Here is a 24,311-nt window from a genome sequence, read left to right as displayed (position 1 = left end):
CCAAAATTTATGTTTCTAAAGTGGGAGGAGCAGGGAGATTTTGGCAGGTATGGGTCTCCTGAGTTTAGCAAGATGGAAATGGAGGACAATGACAGTGCAGACATGTCCTGCCTCTTCAGAATGGCCAGAGATTGTTGAGAGCATCTTCCATAAGAACTGCTAGGAAGTTCACAGAGGCATTTCCTTGTGTCCCGGGAAACAGTGCAGTCACAAACCCTCTTCTTAACACCCTCCTACTACCAGTGTGACGCAAAACTCTGACTCACACATACCCTCCACATAATCAACCTGAAAGGGTTGCTTATTTTCAACATTGATTAATTGAAACAATTTTACACTTTACTATGTAATTGCATTTGCTAGTACATAAGTTGGCAGAGTGAGTAATGGTGAATTCTCTTGTTAGTTGTGATACTCACCTCCAGCAGATGTGTGTCTATGCCTTTTATCTTTGGTCCTGGAACTGGTGGCAGGATAAAGGCCATCATTCTAGAAAAACACAGAAAAAACACAGCAGGTATAAATATGGGCTCTATCTCACTATTTGTTCTCCCATTTCCTCAGAATATAACTGAGATTTTAAACACTTCTCTCATATCTTATACATCCCAGTTTGATCTCTGTCTCTTGTCTGCCTCTCAAGCTGGGTAGTTCACAAATCTAGTTACAGTTCATAAAGTACCCTTAGATGTCTTTATAAAAAACACCAGCAGTGCAAAAGTTATTCAACTGGGAAAGTAAAATTAATAATGTCCTTTTAATTGTCCTTTGTTGCTTAGTCTCCAGTTCTCTAATACCATTGTAAATTCATCATTGGCCAAGAAGCAGTGAAGTGGGGCACAGTTCAGGAGTGCTGGTGGCCCTGTCTGTGCATCCTTGACTGCCAGCTGAATACTGCTAAACAGGATTTATGTTGAAGGACAGTGGCCTTTCCAACCACTGTATCTATGCCTTTCTTCTACTCAGCCACTATTTTTTGCAAGACTTGTACAAAAGCAATAATCTTTGCAACATCTTTCCGTTTCAAATTTGATTGAAATTAGCCAGCATTGTAGGAAATTATTTGGGAAATTGTCAGAGAGGAGGGCAGAAAAGACAACCTTGTAATATAACACTAATTTAATTTCTACTTTAGGAAATTATGACAAAACCCAAAGATATGTCTTCTACAGGAACGGGGATGCTCCAAGTAATGTTTGCTGAATATTACAAGATTAGTCAGATCTAATAGACACAGATTTTTACCGAGAATTTAGCCTCATTTCTCTAAGGAGCAGAAATACTGCTTTACCTGTTGCAAATTAAGTCAAACACCTATAACTAGGTGTTTCTAAGATAAGACAAATGCCATAGAAAATTGGATCAAACATTAGAAATCTATTTTTGAAAGGTTTTCTGTGATTTTGGACTCTGTGCAATTGTGAAATGGTGACTTACCTGTACCCTTTCAAAATCATTATCCAGCTCATGATTAAACATACAAGAGATGACAGGACACCAACGATGATCCACACAACCATATCTTTTACTCTAAAGTCTAAGAAACAAACAGAATTATTTAAGGACATGCATCTAGCATATGCAATGTCAGCATGCAAAAAACCCCTTGAAAATTACTTTTATTTTAAAAATTGGCCTAATCTGCCAAATTTATTATTGAATCTAGAGGCCTGCACCAGCACAGATGGATCTTAACAATCCCTGACATATCAAATAATGAATATAATTTTTACTAATGGTACTGCACAGGAAATAAACTGTCTTGGAAAAATTATATAAAAATGAATGAGGAGGAAAATTTTGTCACAACCAATTATTTAGATTGGGTTCAAATCCAGTTGTACCTAACCTGTAGTCATTTCATTATTAAATATGTATCATAGAATTAATTAAATGCTGGGCAAAGTGACCTAGGATTAGATATTTTTAAGGATTTTTATTGTAACATAACAATTTTGTATTGAAGTGCTTATTTCATATGAATTCCAGATAAAGAGTAATGAAGAGCTGTTACTGTCTGAAGGCAGTTGCTCTTTGTTGTCTGTGTCACAGTTCTAATGCAGTTGTCAGTGTTCTTTTAATTTAAAACTACCATAAAGAGGACAAATGAGGCAATAGACAGAAAGGACATGGCTTAAATAAGCAAAGAAATTTATTCACCTTCTTAACTCTACCATGAAGTAATGAAGGGTACAGTTAAGTGGGTATGGTGCAGGGATGATAAAGATTTTGTTACCTTAGCAATGATCTGGTCTGCCCTAGGGAAACTAGGGGATCTGCATAGGTGTCACAAATGGCTAACAAACAAAAATTTAACATGAACTGGCATGTAATAACAGTTACTGAAGGGATGCCTGGCCACTCACCAGTAGGGATCTCAATGTACATTTCTGGGCTCCACTCACTCCACAATCCATGGTGGTCCGGTTTGCAGTGAATCTGTACAATGTACCTCTTTCCAGGATTTAAACTAAACATTTTACATTGTGTTTGCTGTCCAACAAAAATAGTCTGGAAATTAAATATAAATCACTGCTAAGGTTTTGGTAAGCAAGATGGGAATATAGAATGAGTCTGGATAGCTTTTCCTAATAATTGTTAAGCAGGCATGGAATAATGGTACATTTATTAATTTCTATAGTTTAGCTTTCTAGGAGGTGGGAATGAGATCTGGCTCTGGTATACAGTGTAAATTAAACTGCTGTAAAAAGACATCATGAGCATATGGCAAATAGGGGAAGAGCTGTGGTAATGGTGGGAACTGCAATGGTGACAGGAAGAGGAGGAGGAGGCCAGAAACAGAAATGGAGAAAGAAAATTCAGAGAGAAAAGGGGAATTTGGAGTGGTGGAAATGCACAGGGTAGTAAAAACTAGGACTTGCAAAGGCCAGAGGGCTGGGAAGCGCAGTGGGAGGGGAAAGGAGGGAGGAGATACAGAGGTGGTTTGGAAGTATTGCAGACAAGAAAGGGATGCAGTCAAATACCAATAGCTGTAGTCTTTAATTTTCCACTCAGTTGTTTGAGTTGTAGATCCTGGCTATAGAAAATTATTACTATTGTGTGGCCATTACAATTACCACCTAATGGCTATTTATATAAATTTTAATTATTTTACGTAGTGTCACTGAGCTTTTTGTTATCTAAGAAGTCCTTGTGGTTAAGAACAAATTATCATGAAAGAAACCTGACTAAATGAGAACGAACAATTTAAACTACAATGCCAACATGATTAATAAATAATGACCACAATTAAAAATGAGTACTTTATCCCCTACTATTGTACAGCAGCATCTGAGATACCAGTGTTCTCAGCAGGAAATCATAGGTCACAAAAGCACTTTTGAAAAATGATTAAGTATTTAGTGCATCTGCTTCATTACATTCAGGCATGGCACCTGGCTGACAAAATCTAGCTTGTCAGGAAACATTAACTAGCAAAAACTTGCAACATCCTTACCTCCCATTCCTCTCCTTCTTCAGGCTTTAGTCGCAATTCATATTCAAGGGTAAGCCATCCAGATCTGACATCAGCTAGTGGGGGTGGAGACCATGACAGGACCAGATATGGTTTTCTCTTTATGGATTTTTTTAATTCCAGAGTTATATTCACAGGAGGATCTGGCTGTACTGTTGAAATAAAAGAACTGTCAATAAGAATATAAGTGTTTGTCTCCTTGCATCTTAGGAAGAAATAGAAAATGATGTGAGTGAAGAGTTGCCATCTCGACTGTGTCTAGTAATTTAAAAGTGATACCAGAATGCAGAAACCAAGAGTTTTCAGATAAAGTAAGTATGCATTTATGATTTTTAAAAAAAACCTGAATAATAGTACATATGTTAAATTTGTTTTGAGATTTGTCTTAATCATTTATCATCAAAAATATTTTTCTTACATTACCATTCATTGTTACTTTCCCTCATAACTATATTTCAAAGTTAACATCTTTAATGTTGTGTTATGAAAGTTATGTTCTACCATAATCTTATCAAAGCTTGGCATAAATACTAGTAATGCTGAAAACATGGATGTAGCTGATGAAGATTGCCCCCTCCATCTTTCAAATTCAGAAAACACAACAGCATGATCCTAACACTCATACATAAGGATATTTAAAAATAAACCAAAACAGCAATATTAAAGCACTGTTTATATACCAAAATAAACCAAAATGGAACACAAGTTTCTGCTACAGTCAGGCTTGCATCATCCTCAGTTCAGAAGTAGAGCTTCTGCATATTGTGCATGTATTTTACCACTGTCTGCTCAAAGATTCATCAGGTCATGGCATGGAGGTAAAAAAAGCCATTTTTCCAGCAGCCCTTTTCCAGTTGCCAGACTCCTGGCAGCCAGAACCTCGGCAACAAAATGGTTATCAAGGATAATGTTCCGTTCCCTTAGATAAAACCCTAATTACTTGTCCACCATCTCTCTGTAGAAGAAGTCTGAGAGATTATCAGTACATTGCTATAAAAAGCACTAATGCAGCTTCTCTTGGGTCTGGAAAATACTTTGAGGTAATCAGATTTAAGTATTATTAGTTAAAAGATCAAATTGATTTCAGTTGCTTGCACAGTGGAAAAAAGGATTTTAGCTGGATGATGTTTCTTAGGGTTGGACTACAAGAAATGTGGAAAACCAATAAATAGTTATCTGAACATAATTTTAAAGCTTTCAGCATTTTTTTTCTTCTTCTGAAAATAAAATGGTAAAGGGATTAATATTGTTTTGTTATTACACCAGGGAATATCTTATTTGTACAATTTTTTAACTTGGATATACTACTATATACAAGGAGAGCTGGAATTAAAATTCTTGTATCAAAACCCATGATTGTGAATTATTTTGTTCCACAGAAACTACTTTTTAACTCTTACCTATGTAGGTCACATCCACATAATGAGGATCAGAGACATTACTTCCCATTTCATTAGTTGCCCTCACAGTAATATTGTATATGGTCCAGAAAGAGGTGTGTTTTTTATCGAAGTAGCACGAATTGGGGCCTGCAGTTTTGTAATCTGGACATTCATAAACTTTTTCTTCTCTGAAATGAAAGAATCCCAGTGATTAGGTTACACAGACTAAAACACCTGATTTTGGTTACTAGTACTTCAGCATTATTTAGGGCTGGATCTGGTTTTTCATGCCTGGCAACATGAAGAATATCACAAAACTGCTTCCAGACTAAAGAGTCATTGGACAATCCTAGAGACAGTACTAAGAATTTTTCCCACAAACTAAACACCACAAAACCTGAAGAATTTAGGCTGTTTTAGGTGCAGCTTTGGGCTAGTACAGCACAGCTCTTACTTTTTACTTGAAAGACACAGTCCACTGCATAGCCCAGCATCCTTACATGTTCCAGAGACTGAGTAGAGGGGATTGCTGAAGTCTTCTAACCTACCTATTAAAAATTATGTATTTCCAACGTTCATTCCACACTTACAGGAGTTCTGCACATTACGCTAATATGCTTTCAGGATTTCTTTGGTCTTCCATCACTTGTTCATTAAAAAAAAAGGCCTACTTTGTACCTGTCCTTCTCATCCATACCCAAGCTTCCCAAAGTCAGAGGAAGGTTAGGAGAGAAAGTTGAGTATGTAGTATTTGTTTTCACATTCTTTTTAGATGCACAATAGCAAAAGAGAAAGTTGTGGGTGTGGGCCTCTTACTCTGCCATACCTGGCTGGACCAGTATCTGTCTTTTTCCTCTAAGAGTGGGCATTCAGCTGACAGTTACAGAGTTTATCATGTAGTTGGGTCATTGCAAGGTTGAGCAGTAGTAGGTGAACCAAAAAGGTCCTAAAAAAGGTTCACAGGACCTAAAACAGTTTATTGACTTTTCTTTAAGATTGTTTAGCACTTCATCTAACTTCTAAGAAAAGATTACTGCAGAAACCAGCAGGCATTCATGGCCTATGAAGATTAGTGCAAAATAAGCCTTACCAGAAGATAAAAATTTTAGGATCTGGTCATTTTGGAAAGTTTTATTTCTAACACTACACGGTTGAAGAGTTATAGGACTGTACGTTTGTACTGCTTACTAATACACAGTTGCTGAGCAATGGCAACTGTCAAGACAGAATTCACAATAATTCACCTGACATTATAAAGAGATCAAGATTTAAGATTTCAGTCTTAAATATGTTGCTGCTTTAGTGTTATGCCAGAATATGGCACTAGACAAAACCACAGACTACAGAAAATGGCATCTCCCTAAATAAGAAACCAATGAGGATTGATTTTCCATGTCCTTCCAATAAAACACTGAATAACTACACAGAGCTTATTACCCCTCTTTGCTGTAAAGCAAAGTGTGGTTAATAGAGAGTCCTCCATCCGGAGCAGGTTTCCACCAACAAGTAAATGTTTCCTTTTCAGGAGAACGGCACTTTATTATTGTAGGCTTTTCAGGAGGTAACCGTTCTGCAAGAGATAAAGAAATAAACTAATTCGTATTAGTAAGTTTAATCTATTAGGTCCACTTTGAATTCATAAAACAATGACAAGTAGACAATAAGAAAATATGGAAAAAAAAGTTTTGGTTCACAGTAGCACAGGAAAGGGGAGCCTGTTCACTGGTTAGGGAAACAACCTGCTACTTTCACCTGGATACAGAATTCTTTCTCATTGCAGCCTCATGGAAGAACAGTTTTGGTTTTCTGCCTGTGGCTTTCTTCTGCCACAAAATCTCATAAGGAGTGTTGAAATACTGTCATAGCAGGCTCTATAAAATTATTTAAAATATACTCTACTATCCAATCTATTTTCTATGCTGTCCTGGTTTCAGCTGGGATAGAGTAAATTTCTTCTCAGCAGCTGGTATAGTGCTCTTGTTTGGGTACAGTATGAAAATAATTTTCATAATATATTATATTGTTTGGGATATTTTGTTGCTAAATCATGTTTATCCTAAACCAAGGACCTTTTTGTGTCTCCTGCTCTGTCAGTGAAGAGGTACAAAACAGAAGAAAAAAGGCTGTGAGAGAGCAGAGCCAGGAAAGGTGACCTGACCAAAGGGATACTTCACACCATAGAGCATCACCTCCAATATATAAATTTGGGAGTTATCTGGAAGCGGCGCCAATTAGGATTCAGGAACGGGGTCTGGTGCTGATCAGCAGCAGGTGAGCAATTGCATTGCCCATATTTTTTTCTTTTCTTCCTTTTATTGTTATTATCATTATTACCATAATTATCTACTATTATTATTATTACATTCTACTTTGTTTCAATTATTAAACTGTTCTTATATCAACCCACAGGTTTTAATTTTGATTCTTCCCCTCATTCCACCATGGTGGGGTATGAATGAGCAGCTGTGTGACAATTTGTTGCCAGCTGGGCTTAAACCACTACATACAAAACCAATTTTTTTCTTCAAAAGGTGTGTTTTAAGAGGATTCTGATTGTTTGAAAGGAATGCTGTCATTTGCTTTGGCTTTTAGGTAAAAAAAAAAAAAGAATATAAATGTAATTTGTTTATGTTCTTGCCAGTAATTTTCTTCTTAAGTACTCCAAAGATACAAAGAAGCAGCTCTCATATTTCATTGTAGTGTTGTTATGTTCAGTACTCAGGCATGATTGCTCCTCAGCAAGTTTTTATAGTTTCAAGCATAGCACTTAAGAGTTGGGCAGAGAAAAATGCCTAAATTTTGAATAGGATGATGCTAGTCAAAACCCTGAAGTGATTGAAGATTTTGCAGTTATGTATTTGTGGCAAAAATATAGTCCTATTACATCAATAATATATATTTCCTACTATGTAGAGCAGAGACATTGATTTTCCAAATTTCTAATTGCCTAAGGCAGATCTGAAAATGGGACATTTAAAACATATTTTTCTATTAACCGTACTTCAGCAATCTCCATGTCAAATAATGAATAATGCAATTAGTAACAGAAAAAGTTTTGAGACAACTTGGCTAAAGTGTCTGGCAACAAGATATGATGTCATGCATATTTAGAGTGTCTATTTAAATCCAAGAAACCACAGACAGTGGCTTCCATGGGATGGTATCTGTAAGTGTCATGGTCTGCTAGAAATGGCAATGCGTGCGGTCCAGGTGCTTATACAAAAAACATTACCTGATACTTATAGCTACAGATATAATCAACATGATTTTTAAATAAAGGGACAGGGACAATAAATTACTTAGGTATGCCTATATCAGAAGTGACTTCCTAGTAAATCCCACCTTGTTTGTCACAGCCAGCTTCAGCAGAGGATCTTGAGCAGGTCAGCAAGACTAACAAAATAATTACACAGAAAGGATGGTAAAATGCACTGAGCAGTACACAGTATCCACGTGAGAGGCCAGGTTTCCAGGACTGCCATTTAGGCCCCTTCACAACATTGAACCTGCCACAATTTAAAACCAATTTACAGAGCAGCAATCATCCACGCACCTTTGGGGATCTGAATGTGTCCTTCCAAGCTCCATTCGCTCCATTCTCCGAGGTCTAATATGCAACGCACCTGAACAATGTACTTTGCCCCAGCTTGAGGGCTGGTCACCTCGTAGTGTGTCTGCATTCCTACAGATACTGTCTGGAAAAGAAAATGGACTGGGAAAATAAAAAAGAATTGGACCATTTTAACAAACAAACCATAAAGGAAAAGGTGTGAGTTACTGACTTCTGAAAGTCAGGAATTTAAGTTGGGTATTTATAAGATATGAATTACAAAGAAGCAAAAGTAGTCATTTAGCAGAAAAAGTCACTGCTGATTCTGATACTCAAGAATGTATTTAACTGTAGACTTCTAGTACTCTGTTAAATCCACAATGCAAGGAACACTGTAGGTAGTCAAGCTCACATATAAAGCCGCCATGAAATTCTTCTCAGTGGTTTAAGTGACTTTCTCAGGCCCTTCTAATTTCTCCTCAGAACTATTTCAAAATGCATAGCTTGCTCCATCATTAAGGCATCAACAATCCAGGTAGAATTGAGAACATGTGTCTATAACTTTAGGAATGTTATTTTCTCCTGAACAGTCAGCTGCAGCAGTACTGTAAGTGATTCCTAGAAATATGGCCACAGGTGGGGAATGTCAATGGCAATGGTGTGTATGAGTAGAACACACCAAAATTTCTGAGGTCCGGGTTGCCTCCAACTGATCATGTTGAAGAGGATGATGATAACTGGGTTTTGTCGTATATGACATTAGGATGACTATGTAAATGTGTTGAATTTCACTGTCTCTACAGCCCACTGCAGTGTTTTCCTTTCTTTAATCAGATTTGGTTACATTAATTTTTCTATCCTTACACCAACTAATATTTTTACAGTACCAGTTAAATTGAGACAAGAGAATTTACTGAACAGAGCTTTTATAAAATAAATATATTTTTCCCTTACCTCCCACTCTTCCTTTTCCTCAGACTTTAGTCGTAGCTCATAGTGATACACATGTGAGTTAGTGCTGGCATCAGCTAATGGAGGTGGAGACCATTTTGCCCAAAGGTATGACATGTTAGCAGATGTGTTTGTTTCTAGAGAGAGGTTCACAGGAGCATCTGGCTGAACTGTACAAATGAATAAAAAGTGAGCCATTAATGATTTAATTTTCTCTCAGCAAAGACACCTCCTTTATGGTTTTTTATGTTTTTTTTATGTCATCACATCCATTTCAGATAATTTAGCACTTCTGTGAAAGAATAGTAAAGAAGCCTTTTATTTTTCCTTTCTCCCTAACCAATTTAACTAGCTACTGATTTTCAGTAGTATCAGCAAATCTTAAACTTTACTCTGAATTTGTCAGGCTAAAGAAATATAAATCCTAATTTCATTAGGCCACTCTTGCAGAATAAAAATGTCAGCTATTTCATAGCTAAAACAATGAAGTACATTATAATTACAATGGGTATATTATGTGTGTGCAGAAAGTAGAATGGAGTCAGGAATATAAAATACTACAAAACCGAGGTGGAATGCTCAGGCATTTGATTTTTACCCTTCCAAGACTGCAATGTCAGAAGTCAGAAATATTTATATGTTTGAAATATTAGGTAGCTTAGCTTGAAAATTTTACAATCTACATTAAGTCTAATTAAAATACTGCAGGCAACTAGAAACTGAAGCGAATTTTTTAGCTGAAGTTAAAATTTATACATATTCATATATGAAATTCATACAATCAAGTATGTAGTTGCTTGATTTATAATTAAAATGCAGTTTCATGTACATTTAGGATGCAAATTTTAGATCATCTGTAGATAAACACTTCTCCATAGCAAGTTTCACATCATGAGGAAAGAAATCTGTCACCACTGGGATTAAAAACTGCATACATCTCCACATAGTTTGTTTTCCATTTCATTATTTTATTTTTACCTATGGAAGTTACATCCACATGCTGAGGATCTGAGCTGTTACTTCCAATCTCATTTGTTGCCATTACAGTGATAATATATGTTGTCCAGGGATTAGTGTGGTTTTTATCGAAGTAGCAGGAATTGGGACCTGATGTTAGGTAGTCTGGACATTCATAGATTTTTTCTTCACTGAAATAAAATTATTTAAAAGTTAAAAGTTTAGGAAATAAAGCAAAGCAGATAATATTCTAGTAATGGCCTAGGTTCAACAGAGAAATTGGAAATGTTTGTATATAATCATATTATATATATAATCCTATATATAATCTTATATGAGATGTATCTATAATCCCATCCCTTGGAAACATTTGTCAAATGCTATTACCATAAATGCTTCATTGATATTTTTACTGCAGTTTTTCTGATGAATGTTTTCCCCCCTTTTTTATACCTAGGAATATGTTGACAAAATAATAGAAAGAGAAATTTCCAGAGACAGAACAAGGCAATTTTAACAATATTTATAAGAAAGTAGAAGGGAAATGAAAAATATTTACTTATATTAGGTGAGTTGCTAAGTATCTTCTTTGCCCATTACCCCTGGAAATTAACCTGATGGGCCCTATGGCAGAGAGCTCTTTAATTGATTAGTTTGTTTTCAGCAAGTTCAGAGAATCATTTACGTTGGAAAAGACCTCTAAGATTGTCAAGCTTTGACCACCTGTTTAACCAGACTGTGGCACCCAGTGCCATGTCCAATCATTTCTTGAACATGTCCAGGAACAGTGAATCAACCACCTTCCTGGGCAGCCCATTTCTGTGTTTAATCACCCTTTCTGTGAAGAAATTCTTCCTGAGGTCCAACCTGAACCTCCTCTGGTGCAGTTTGAGGCTGTTTCCTCTTGTCCTATTGTAATGCCCTGAGAGAAGAGACAGACTCACACGAGTACACCCTCCTTTGAGGGAGCTGTAGAGTGATAAGGTGTCCCTTGCACCTCTTTTTCTCCTGCATAAACACCCCCAGCTCCCTCTGCCAGTCCTCACAGGACTTGTGCTCCAGACCCTTCCCCAGCTCCACTGCCCTTCTCTGGACTCACTCCAGCACCTCAATGTCCTTCTTGCAGTGAGGGGCTCAGAACTGGACGTAGCATTTGAGGTGTGGCCTCACCAGTGCCAAGGACAGAGGGACAATCACTGCCCTGGTCCTGCTGGCCACACCATTGCTAGCACAGGCAGGTGCAATTGGCCTTCTTGGCCACCTGGGCACACAGTCCTTTTCTGCTGAGCCACTTTCCAGCCACTCTGCCCCAGCCTGGAACTGCCTGGAGTTGCTGTGACCCCAGGGCAGGACCAGCACTTGGCCTGGTTGAACCTCACACAGTTGGCCTCGGCCCATGGGTGCAGCCTGTGCAGATCCCTCTGCAGAGCCTTCCTGCCCTCCAGCAGATCCACACTCCCACCCAGCCTGGGGTTATCTGCAAACTGACTGAGGGTGCTCTGGAGTCCATCATCCAGGTCATCCATAAAGACATTAAAAAGCACTGGGCCCAGTACTGAGCCCTAGGGAGCACCGCTAGTGACCAGCTGCAGCTGGATGTCACTCCATTCACCACCACTCCCTAGGCCAGCCATCAGCCAGTTCTTAACCCAGTAAAGAGTGCTCCTGTCCAAGCTGTGGGCTGCCAGCTTTTCCAGAAGGATGCTTTGGGAGACATTATCAAAGGTTTTGCTGAAGCTGAGGCAGACTACATCCACAGCCTTTCCTGACTGGGCCACCTGGTCATGAAAGGAGATCACATTGGTCTGGAGGATCTGCCTTTCCTAAATCCATGGTAGCTGGGCCTGATCTCTTGGTTGTCCTGTATGTGCTGTGTGGTTCCACTCAAGGCAATCTGTTCCACGACCTTCCTGATGTCAATTTGGCCCTGGCTTCTTTAGGAGAGGATGTTTTATACTCAAAGCTGGCCTGGGTGATGTACTCACAGCCTACCTCAGGTGTGAAAAACTACACAAACCCAGAGTCAGCTGATGTGGTGCAAGAATACACTTTAGTCCCCCTGTTATACTCTATATATCATCAATAATAAGGTTTCTTAGTTTCCAGGCAGTTTTGTCACAGTTCCCGAAGAAAAGATGGGAGGAAGGGGACTGAAATGAGAGAGAGTAACTGTACCTGAGAGAAATGAGCCCAGAAAGCAGTTGTGGCCCAGGCCTAAAGTGCTTGGCAGTGCCTAGGTTCAACAGATTTAATGAAATGGATAAGCACTCCTACCCCTCCCTAAGCAGGACTGCTCTGGGCAGTGGCAGATATGACTTAAAATGTTCATTAAACTTTTTGATCAAGACTGAAACATCCAGGCTTTTATAAAATAAAAGCTCTCAAGCCATTGTTGATTGTGGTAACTTCATTAAAGACTGCATCTTTTCCTGCTCAATGATTTGGAATATTTATTTGAAGCAGGGATATCTGAGGCTTTATTTTATCTGTTCTGAATCTCACTGGATTGATCAAAAAAAATTTCGTCTTCAAGCTTCCATGCTTACTTGTCCTTGTTCAAAGACCTCATGTGTTCAGGAAGAAAGTACAATTATACAGACATGCACTCGTTAAGTAAAGTTGTCAATCATATACACACTTTATTCCTGAACAGGATGAGGGATTCACAGAATTTACCAAAATATTAACTTTTGAGATGCACTACCCATGTCTGATTTCACTGAGTTTTGGGAACTATTGACTACAAAACAAAAGGGAAACAATGGCTATAGTGCAGATGGGAGTTTTGGTGTGCATGGTAATGGACAAGCTCCTTGGCAGGGCCCCAAGGGCACCACCAGCCCTCAGTGCCCCTGCCCAGAGCCCCCATGCTCTACCTGGTCCCAGGTCCTCAGTTCAGCTGGTCTCCAGCTCCACACAGCCCTGCCCTTCCCAGCCCCAGGCCCCCTGAGCCAGCCTGCTGCTCCGTGGCTGGGGTGGTGGGATGGGAGACCCACTGTCCTGGGGTGCACTGATGCTCCACTGCTCAGACGAGACCCCAATCAGCCGAAAGCTGTGTGCCTCCTGAAAAGATGGGCAAATTGGCCTTTTTTCTCAGCATATCTTCAGACAAGTGGGATTTTCTGTAGATGAGTTTCAGGAGGGACAGGCTGAATATTTAGGGCTGACAGTGGTCACGTTCTCTTCCGAAAAAGGAAGCCATGAATCTTATGCTGCCCTTTTTGGCTAGCTGAGGTTAAAATGGATTCATAAAAACAACTTTATGAATTAATGTTGCCATTCCCTCAGTCTGTCATCACCATCACTCAAAGACTTAGAGAATACACATGTGCCACTTGTTACCTGTCCTTGCTGTAGAACAGGGTGTAATTGTTAGGAAGTCCTCCATCTGCGCCAGGCTTCCACCAACAAGAAAAGGTTTCCTTTTCTAGAGACCGACATCTTATTATCTGAGGTTTTCCGGGGTATGATTGACCTAGGGAAGTGCAAAAATCCAGCTAGTTAAATTAGAGGTGAGCAATGCTTTCGGATGCTATTGTTGATTGATAAGTCCACCAAAAAATGCTCCATTAAGTCAACAAAATTTCATGAAACCATGGACTGAACTGGGCAAATAACTCTGCCTAGGAAAAGGATTAATATTCTCAGAAAAGTAAATACATTTTACCTTAAACTTCTAAAATAGCTACTAGAATGATTTTGCTTCTCTTTTTAATGTGAAAATTTCTTTTTTACCTAAATTCAAATTTGTGTATTTATCTCCAAATTAAAGTAAATATATAACTGTTGGGGTTCTTCCCTTAGAACATTAATTTTTTTTATCTTCAGATCATTATAAGATTAAGTTTCACCTTCAACTTTGCAACAGAACTAAAATTCCACTCTTTATGCATATTTGGTGTAAATTATAGGTCAAACAATTATAAAATTAAGGAAATCAGTGGGTTGGATGGAGTTTTTTCTGTACTTGCAACCTGAATGTATTAATTATTTGAATATTCCCTATTAATCCAAGTACATTTAAGAATATTTCTTGTTGAGACTATTTGTCACTCACTTATACCAAGACCACAGACCATAAATTTACATTCATTTTTCAATGAAAAGCATGTGACCTTTTAACCTAAGATTATCTTAATTTCATTAAAATTTCACATAGTTATCTCAAATAGTGTAACTATTCATATGCTAATTCCTAAGGTGACAGGCATAAAGTGAGTATAGGGGTGGAGTAAGTGCCTTTCCGTATTGCCACCAAACAATCCTTAAATTAATAGCATAAAAAGGAAGAAGAACCCCACCCATTTTCAAAATTGCCATATGAAACTTCAGAAGGAAGTAATTTAAATATGCACATGCTGCAGTGGTGCTCAGGAAAGATTGGGTAAAGCCTCAGACTTTTCTAAAGAAAGTTTCTTAAGGAAACACAAGTGCTTCAGGAAGCGTTGTACTTACCAGTCAGACCTACTGTAGTCAGAGCAAGCTGCAAAATAATTTGAGCTGATGAAATGAATCTCTGTTTCATGATGCCAGTTTCTCTTCAGGAGGAAGTATCAGATCAAGGGCTCGCTGAAAAATACGCCATCATGCAACAGTCAGTAACAATGCTCAGCGTGTAATATGTATCACTTGACTTGACCAAAGTCCTCTTTGAATTGCAGCTAATTGATTCTTGTTCTCTCTCAAAAAGGTGAGGCAACACCAACAGTTCTACTTTGCAAGCTGAAAACCTGAATCACAAAGAAGCAAGTAGGTCTTCCCCAAAGGTCTTTGAATTGTTAGCAGTGCTAGGATTTCAATTCCTTAGCATTAACAGATCGTGGCATCTAACTTTTTAGATTAAGCAGCCTTTTAGTTACAAAATAAACTTTTATCCCTATTGATGCAAAGAAGAGGTCAGCATATTTGAGCTCTGACAGTCCTGAAAACAGAAGGTAAATAGAAAAGGTCCAACATTTATTTAGAAGTTTGTGGGTTTTGATCCAATCTCAAAACTTCTCAATGGAACTATCAGTGCTGAATTCAGGATCACTTGAGCTGAAGAATGATACTCTTTCTGTGCATTCAACTAATTGTTTTTGCTGCATTTGATTTTGCAGTAAATTTCAGCTGGAATACAGATATGCATGTGGGAACCACCAGCTGTGACCAAGACTGAGTCCCTGCAGTGGGCTGACACCACTAGATGTCCTCAGAATTCAGGTTACAACTCTGGGTTCTCTGGAGTCCCTGTTGCTGCTAACTCTGTTTGCTTAGCCTGAAGAAACGACATAACTACTTAAAGGAAACTCCATGTTTCCTGCCTGGAGATGATGGTTGCAGTCAGCTCTTAGGTTCTCAGTAGCCAACTTCACTCTTGGAAACTAAAGAACAATTTACTATCTAAATAGGGAGCTCTTTATCTGAGCTTTCCACTCCTACCCAGCACATTTACAGGTACCTGTATGCTTGCAACCCATTCCGTGTAGCACAGCATGGGAACAAGCACAGCATGGTATCCTTGCTGTGGAAAAATCCTTTGTGGTTTATCAGATAACTCAATTTTCACTAAGCAATTTATTTTCTATATCCAGAAACCATAATCCACCCTCATACAAATGTTGTGCAAGCACAAAGGCAAGTGAAGTGTCAGTTAATGCAGCTAAGTCTAAAACATGTTTACTGTGGACAATGTGGAAGAGAACAACAGTTGGCTACATTCCTAGATGCCACTTCTGAGTACTCAGGCACGTTTCAGACATGTAACTGAGCTATAGGCTGGAAAATTGCATCTGGGTTAGCTTTAAACTCACTCAGAGTGTTTTGTGTGAGCGCAGACAGTGAAGAGAGAACCACTTAAATACAAATTCCAGTTTTGTGTAACCACATGCAATTTTTATTACTGTAAACAAATGGCAGGCGCAAATTTTAGCGTTTCATTTCAGAAATTAGCAAAAAACTTGGTGGTATATAATGAGGAACACAGATGATTGTGGTCATAAAGAGCATATCTTTCTCAGATGAAGGTGAAATAATGAAAGTACAAACAGCAACTACTTCATGTACATATGCTAGTATTTACAGTATGTTACTCTTTCTAAAAATAGCGGAAACATTTGCAAAACACAGCACTTTCAGGCTAAGACTCATGTGGATAAAAACTAGCACCATGATTTATTTATTTGCTTTTACAGATGTACCTTTCTATGTGAATAATTGACAGGTAGGAGAAAATGATTACAGTGGCTGAAAGAATGATTTTTTTTAATACAGCAAAAGAGAGGTATCTTCAACAAAGATCTTTATTAGAGCACTCTTCAAGGAAAATGGGATGCTTTTGGTAACTGAAGACCAAAAGAACCAAATTAAGAGCAAGATAAAGAAATTAATGCATTTAAACCCAAATATTTTTCCTCTGGGGCATTTGAAAATGAGATGATTGTGAACCACTTCAGTAATGTGGCTATGAAAAAGAACAAGCGGGATATAGGGAAGGAATATGGACCTATCAGTGCCACAGACTAAGCTCTGTGTAGAATTCTGGTAACCTATACTTGGAAGAAACCAAACAGATTTAGAACACAGCTATGAACATGACACAGAGAGTGTCTCTGGGTTGTGATTTCAAGAATTGGCTTTGTACTCCATGGAAGGGTGGTTGTCATCTGTAAACATAGCAGGAGATAAGCATCTAAAGAGGGAAAATAAGAATGTGTAAAATAAGAATGTTTCCACGGTTGCTTGCTATTTGGTATTTGTGACTCAAATAGAGCTTAAAAGGCTTCTGGAGAGATATCTTGTTTTTTTGAAAATACTTGTTTAATAAAAAGGTAATAGCCACTTTTTCATAATGGTATCTAAAGTGCATCTTCCCTATGACATGAAAATGTTTTCATAAAAAGGTAATTAGCATTATTGAAGATACTGTGAGGTAATGTCTCACTTTTAGGACTGAATGCATTCTTTTATAAAGGATACAGTGGACACTGATTTGCCACAATGTCATCCAAAACCAAGGGTTGAGTAACTGATAATTAAAAGATCATATGATCATATGCCTCCTTTTGAAGGTTTTGATTTAATTCTAACTAAGTTATTGCATTCTGACATTCTAGCTGAATTTCTCCCTTTTAACACAGCTGTTAGATAGTATTCAGCAGCTGCGCATCACATGCCAGAATACAGTGCTCCTTGATGGAAATGGAAACTATTACTGGTGGTTTAGAATGCACGGAAGAGTTAGATATTCCTGTAAAATAATGATCCTCTGGAATTAATTATATAATGAAATTGTAGGCTGTAAAACTGTGCTGACATTGCTACTAGATGAAGCTGAAAGCTAAACACCAATACTGAAATCAGGTGCTGTGAAGCAGAGTTGAGAGAAGCATGTTCTTGCCCTAACTGATTTTAGTTCTTTTCTTTCTTTCTTGGCTATGGTGATGGATAAATTTCTTGGGACTGACAGAGAAGTCTCTACTCCATTCTGCACAGATGGAAAAATTTTCTATCTGCAGTGTTTTCAGGCTTGCAGAAACAGGAACAACTGTGTATCAGCCACTGGCAATGACATTATGTCCAACACAAGTGCTGCTTCTGTGGCTAAAGAAATTAAAAGCCAAAAGTACTTTACCAATCTCTACTGAAAAAGTTTGACATTTCCATTAGTCATGATGATAAACACTGTTCATCTTTCAGGCCTGGGGGAAGGCAGTTTAAGAAGTTCTCAAAACACCATAGTTGATTATCATTTGAAAGGCTGAACTAGAGCTGTATGAAACCAAATACAAATAAAGAACAGAATAAAGCAAAAATGTGTCAGTCTGTTAGACCATCCAGAGCATTCAGCTATACTGTGGACATAGCAGGAGTCTGCCCTCCCACACAGAGATCACAAATGCCAACAGGGATACATGTTCTTAGCCATAGCTTGAGCATCATTTCTAGATGTGTTTCTGATTGACGGTGATGTTTGGGATGATATTGCAAATTAAAAGCTGTAGATGTGCAGTGTGGCTATAGCTCTGCTTTCCTTCTCTGAATGAGCCCTAATTGGACGTCTGTGAATCCCCTGGACACCCAGTACTGCCTTCACAGTGACGTACAGGCTCCAGAGAAGATAGGCAGTTCAGGCATGTCTCTGATCTGAATTCTTATGACTGATTCTAGCTGGCTGCTTTAAGCACATAGCTTCTGTGGTACACTTTGTGAGGGAGCTTAGTACCTGCTGCTGGCTATGTAAGAGAACCTAGATATCCAGTTAATTTACTGGGACTGAGGATTTCATATTTCTGTGTTGCATAAAATGGGAGCAATGGCAAGGAATTTTAGAGTTCACCTGAAATGCCTACATACAGGCTTATAATATATTTTCCCTAAATTTTTCTCTTAAAGAAATCACTTCCTAACAACCCTTGGCAGTCCTTCATTTGATTAGCAGTCAAGATGTGACGATGAATGGAACAAATTTCCTCACCCATGGAGATATGTTCCTCAGTCTGAAAGACTTGAGTCAATTTTGAAAAAGAAAAATTACAAATCCCCAGATTCTTGTAAATAGTTTGGACCCTTACATCTCCATCATTGTATTTGTGCTCTTAATTCCTATTGATTTTACAGAACTGAGCCTGAAATTCACTTAAACTGACAAAAAAAAAAAAAAAAAAGCCAAGAGAAGAAGAAATTACCATTATCCCTACTTTGCAAATGGGGAACCAAGGTAAAGAATGACCAACAGACTCATACTAGAAGCATTACAAAAGCTAAAACCTGATAATTTTCTACCATTTTTCTTTACTTTTCTAAATACCACCTTTACTGCCTTTGTTTTCCCACTAAAACAAAGCTAATGATTTAGCTAACAGCAGTAATCTTTCTCTACCCGTCTCACATCTCCTGAATATTCCATTTTCCTCCCTGGTGGTTTGTATGTTTAGCCATAATTTCAGGATTTATTTTTACAGCAGTCTCTTGCAGAAAAGAAAATTGTAAGCTCTAAATAGTAAAATTTTAGGGTCAGAAAGCGAGACTTTACATTAGAACTTGAAATATGATGTACATTCATCTCTACCAGGTACCAAGCCCAACTCCACAGTCATTATGTTTTTATATAAATTTTAAGTATTTTTGATGTTTAGCATAATCATAAAGTATAAAGTTGAATTTTCTACCTACAGGATTCATATATGTGAGGAAGCTTTTTATTCTTCTCTCTCATGAATGTCAGTTCACTTGATAAGTTGAAAAAAAAATTCCAAGAGTAGTATATGAAAGTATCACCACTTTATTCCTAAAATATAAAGAGAAGGTCACTCTTTGTACTAGCTGCTGTAGATACTGACACTCTAAATAAATACACATAAACATTGAAAGCAATAGAGATTGTGGTAAAATACTGTATTACTCTACATGTTTTCCTTTATCTATTTCAAACCAAATTTTGTAGCAATGAGCTTTGGATGCAGTTTAAATTTACTTGTACACTGTGCTAGGCTACTTGATTAAAGGCTAATCAACATCTGCACAGGCCTGGCCATGATCAGATAAAAACTGAGAAGGCTGGGGGAGGAATCCCAGCAGCCTTATCAGTGAAAATTGGGTGCAAGGAACAGAGCTATGCCTGACTACCAAAGCAGTCAGACCTCTGTCCTTGTGTGTAGCCCATCAAACAAAGCCCCTTGCCCATGACACTCATGGACTGAGGGAGGTAGAACACTCATTATGGGATTCAGTGGGGGGAAGGTTCTGAGGAGAAAAGGAAAGGTTGAAAGTGGACTGGGGAGAAACAAGAACAGAAAATTAAGGGGACTAAACAGTTCAGTTCAGTGTAAACTGGTGGTTTGTCAGAATGAAATGTGTGCCTGATGACTGTGGTCTACCCTATATTCTCATTAAATCCTATTTCTAACTACCTCCTGTCTGGGTGGACTGTTCTGAGTGGTACCTTTGGAAGTCAGTGAACATTCAAATGGATTAGCCAGTGAAGAGTGGGACTGCAAACCTCCAGGTTCAAATGCAGCTCCCCCACAGCTGGGGAGAGCAGAGGTTCCAGGACCAGACTCATATCTGTGGGGCTACCTGATTGAACTGACCCTACCAGACTGACATGAAATGTTTTACCAAAAAGCCCCTATTTTGTTTAACTACCTGCTCTTTCCCATCTCCTCCAAAGACAATATTCTGTGAAGAAAAATTTTGTTGAACTTCAATGGGCAACTTATCAGCCACAGCAATAAAAACTATTTATACATTAGGTTGCTAACTTTGAAATCTCTAACTTAATCATACAGTTTCTCACAAAACCTCTCTGTAAACAATTAGAAATAAAATAGAGTATTTTCTGACTAACAATAAGAATGACCTGTATCTCCTAGAGACCAGGTGGGAAGACATACTACTCAGTTACCAGGGTATTCTTTTGCTTAGCTTCATTTCAGTAAAGCTAATGAGAGCAATAAAAATGCCATGAAGCTATTTGGCAGCTAGACGTTATGCCATTACAGAGGAATGGGTTTAATTGAGGGCGATAAAGGGAGTTTTTTTATGTGCATATTTAAAAGGGCATCAATAACATACAACTGAATATGGCAGAAATAATGTTTGCAGTTACTCAACCACAGCATAAGGTGAAATGTAGTTTAAAGATAGAGTCCAATAAATAATTGCTGCTTTAGAGAAGACAGAAATCTGTTTGAAGTGTGCATGCTGGGAAAAGCATTTGACTCAAGATCGGCTAAATAGAATTTTCTACTACTTGGTACTACATCAAAACATGCAATTCTATCTGTCCAGCAAATTTTATTCTGCTTTCATAACTTCCTTCATCAGGAAGTGCTATTAAAAATTAGTGGCATGTCCCTACATAATGGAACTGACATAAAATGTGTTGTTTACCAAAGTTACAACAGTGCCATAAGCACTGGCTTCATCATATCACAGATTGAAAAGGATCATGGTAAAGTAAACCTTAACCTTTTCAATCACCAATGACTCTCATCCAATTATTTCTACATCAAACAATCATTATTCAAGTCACATTTATTGTGATAGTCATGAGAACACAGATAGAATCCTGCTGTCTTAGGTACTGTACAAAAAACAGTTTCCGTGCTTAAGAACTGAAAATGTAAGTAGCTAATCAATAATAGAGAGTGGAAGAAGGGGATCTAAAAGCAGGTCAGAACTTGCACATTTTTGGTTTGAGACTAAAGATGATTTTAATGATGAAATATTTTCAAAATATCCCATAAACTAGAAACTGCCTATGAAGGGACAGTTTCAGAAAATTAATTTCAGAATATCCAAAAATTCTTTTTCAACCAAAGCCAAGGCACACAAATTTTCAAAATTCCAAAATGAACAAATATCACCAAATATCAACATAAAGCATTTTGTCTTGAAATTTTCCAGTAGACATTTTCTGAAATCTAACCAAATAACTGCAGCTTTTTTGTAACTTTCTTTTTTAACTAAAATCATGGTATGATGAAAAATTTCTCATGAACTTTAATTATATACAGAATTTCAATGAATAATGTAATGGCATGAGAGTCTTGCTATTTTGACATCTCTGGGGGAAGATGCTGCTGTAGAGGTGAGGAGATTAATTTCAGAGAGATGAAATTTATGAAAACTTTAGGGGAAGCAAAGGAAACAGGACTTTGAAAGCAGTAGATTGAACACAGTAAAGGACATAAATGTGAGAGGTTAGCAGGAGTAAGAAAATTAAAATGACACAGAAGTGGCAAAAACCAAATAATTCCTTGGGACCAGGCAGTAGAAGGTCAGATGAAGATGTAATTTTTAATGTATTCCATGAACCTATTTGAGTTGCAAAGCTCCATCTGCTGGATGCCAACCCCAAACAGCCTGTTCTTGGTGAACTCAGGCAGTGGGGCTGGGCAGAGGAGAAGCATCTCCTGCGTCCTGGTACCTGCAGGCATCAGTAGGACGATGCTGAACAAAGCTGTGACCTTAGCTCTAGAGCAGTTCCTTTATTCCCTCGTACTTAGCCCATTTTGGCTGAGTCTGGAACTGGAGTGTCTCTTCAGAGCTTTATGAGTGTGGTAAGACTCTAAGAGAAAGAACCTGGCTGCAGGGGAGCGAATTTTCTTCTTCAATCACAAATACGCTCAGCAATTAACAGCATCAGCGGGAGCAGAGAATAACAATTGTTTTGTGTTTCAGTGTTCTCTTTTTCAGGAGGTCCTCAGTATGAGGTTGTAAAGTAACTGTTTCTTTGTGTTTTTCTGAGTACATTTTGTACATTTACACTTGAATTGTCTAAGTGACTGTAGAGTTATTCTGTAAAAGAATGGAATTACCAAAAATTACTACTCCAATCAAACTGATAAAAACACTCAAGGTCCTATTATTTGTGAACATGAACATTTCTCATATTCCCTAAGCTTCACACTTGTTGAAAAAAGAGCTTTGTGGTTGCATGCCAAAGGGCACCACTGATGCCATGTACAGATAAGTTGCACACTCGTTAGCTAAAGGAATGAAACAATGTTATCCTGGTAATCTAAAACCAATTACTTGAGTGAAATTGCTTACAATAATGGCAACACAACAATAGTAAACCTTCAGCCTTCCATGTGCTGAGTTTAAAATAATTAATCTTTTGGCACACTTAAACCATTATATTCCCTTCAATACTGAAATATGTGGATATGCAGAGTGGTATCTTTGTCATGCCTAGCTCTAATCTTGATGGCATTTTATGGCTCTCTTCAGGTACCTAACTCCTGAGTAGACTTGCATTTAACACTTTTTATAAACAGATTATTCTCTACAGGAGTTTAGATAGGTGGCATTTATCTCTAAGCTCAGTATAAAACACAGCATCCTCATGAGGAGAGTCTTATTACAGAAAGTTAAATGTTCAAGCTACTGTGAATTTTTCTACATGCTAAACCAGTAATGGTGTCAATACTGCTCTATCACAACCCAGTTAAGTTCTACATATATTGTCACCTTCCAGACAAAGAAAAAAATATGTTTAGCAGTAGAAGAATACTAACAGTCTTAAAAGCTGCAATATGCATTCTGAAGGCATTGAATTCACCCTTTGATCAGGAGTACAAATTTCCCTTATGATTTCTTCACTATGAATATATGAACCAAATGAAATATAGCACTAACCTGCTCTACTCACCGTCTTCATCCCAGGTTGCTAAGCTTTGGAGATTCTTAGCTACAGGGAATTTTGGTTTAGATATTTCTTTTGTTTTGAAGCATGAGGAAATTACCCTGAGGCTGCAGACTGTGAGATTTTTATGTACTTGTTTACAGAATAAAGAGTAACAGTGCAATCTCTGGAGGTTAAAGGTAAATTTATTAATGTATTCATTCATTAACCCATTCATTCATTAACTCATTTGCTCAGCTCCTTAGAAACTGCAATGACAGCACCTCGTCTCCTACTGATGAATAGTAACATTTGCATCTCTAACCATAAATTGTGTAAAGGATATGTTTGAAGAAATTCATTTTGCAAAGAAAGAGAAAGCTTCATTGTGCAGCAAAGACAAACAAATAGCATCACAAATAGATCAACTCACTGTAGGACATTAGGTTTCAGACTATGGATAGTGTTTAGTTTTAGCAAACTAAGGACAAAAGAATGCTTCTCCCTTACCTCTACTGTATAAAAACCTATGTCCAATTAGATTAACAGTAGCAGTTTGCCTTGCTTGTCTGTGGAGTTTGCACATTTCTTGGTTAATTAATGAAGGATTAGCAAATTAACAGTTTGGAGAAGAAAATATTTCAAAGATTAAAAAGTATATTTCACAGTAGAGCAAAATTTATTTTAACACTTTTCTTCAGTACACTTCTGCTGTCTGGTGAAAAAAAGAATGAAATGAAGAAATTTTGGCTAGAGCATGTGTCAATGCATCAGACTACACTTGTTTTTACAGAAAGTGTTCTTGATTCACTGCGTATTGTATAGATTCAGTGTCTGTGAAATTTCTTATTTGCACAAGGTCGCAGATTGGACCTATGATGACAG

The 24,311-nt window shown here is 37.8% G+C and overlaps 1 protein-coding gene across 8 annotated transcripts in view; it reads right to left on the bottom strand.

Annotated features, from left to right (window-relative positions):
* PRLR (prolactin receptor) overlaps positions 1–24,311 on the bottom strand; it is a 151,959-nt gene that overhangs the window by 5,247 nt on the left and 122,401 nt on the right. For 6 of the 8 annotated variants that reach the window (XM_085043468.1, XM_085043466.1, XM_085043469.1 and 3 more), the window contains 11 exons: positions 14,771–14,884; positions 13,658–13,790; positions 10,337–10,506; positions 9,362–9,528; positions 8,411–8,552; positions 6,295–6,427; positions 4,876–5,045; positions 3,458–3,627; positions 2,367–2,511; positions 1,438–1,537; positions 420–489 (listed from right to left, as the gene is read on the bottom strand). In XM_085043468.1, the coding sequence (XP_084899594.1) occupies positions 420–489; positions 1,438–1,537; positions 2,367–2,511; positions 3,458–3,627; positions 4,876–5,045; positions 6,295–6,427; positions 8,411–8,552; positions 9,362–9,528; positions 10,337–10,506; positions 13,658–13,790; positions 14,771–14,840 (1,470 nt within the window). In that variant the 5' untranslated portion in view covers positions 14,841–14,884. Of the gene's footprint in view, positions 1–419; positions 490–1,437; positions 1,538–2,366; positions 2,512–3,457; positions 3,628–4,875; positions 5,046–6,294; positions 6,428–8,410; positions 8,553–9,361; positions 9,529–10,336; positions 10,507–11,535; positions 11,664–11,804; positions 11,920–13,657; positions 13,791–14,770; positions 14,885–24,311 lie in introns of those variants that run through there. The other 2 variants (XM_085043473.1, XM_085043474.1) reach the window with 2 other exon arrangements.

This window comes from Lichenostomus cassidix, chromosome Z, assembly GCF_008360975.1.
Source record: "Lichenostomus cassidix isolate B80296 chromosome Z, HeHo_3.0, whole genome shotgun sequence".
Classification (NCBI taxonomy): Eukaryota; Metazoa; Chordata; class Aves; order Passeriformes; family Meliphagidae; genus Lichenostomus; species Lichenostomus cassidix.
The sequence above is the reverse complement of the archived record's forward strand: the minus strand, read 5'-3'. Positions and strand labels throughout refer to the sequence as shown.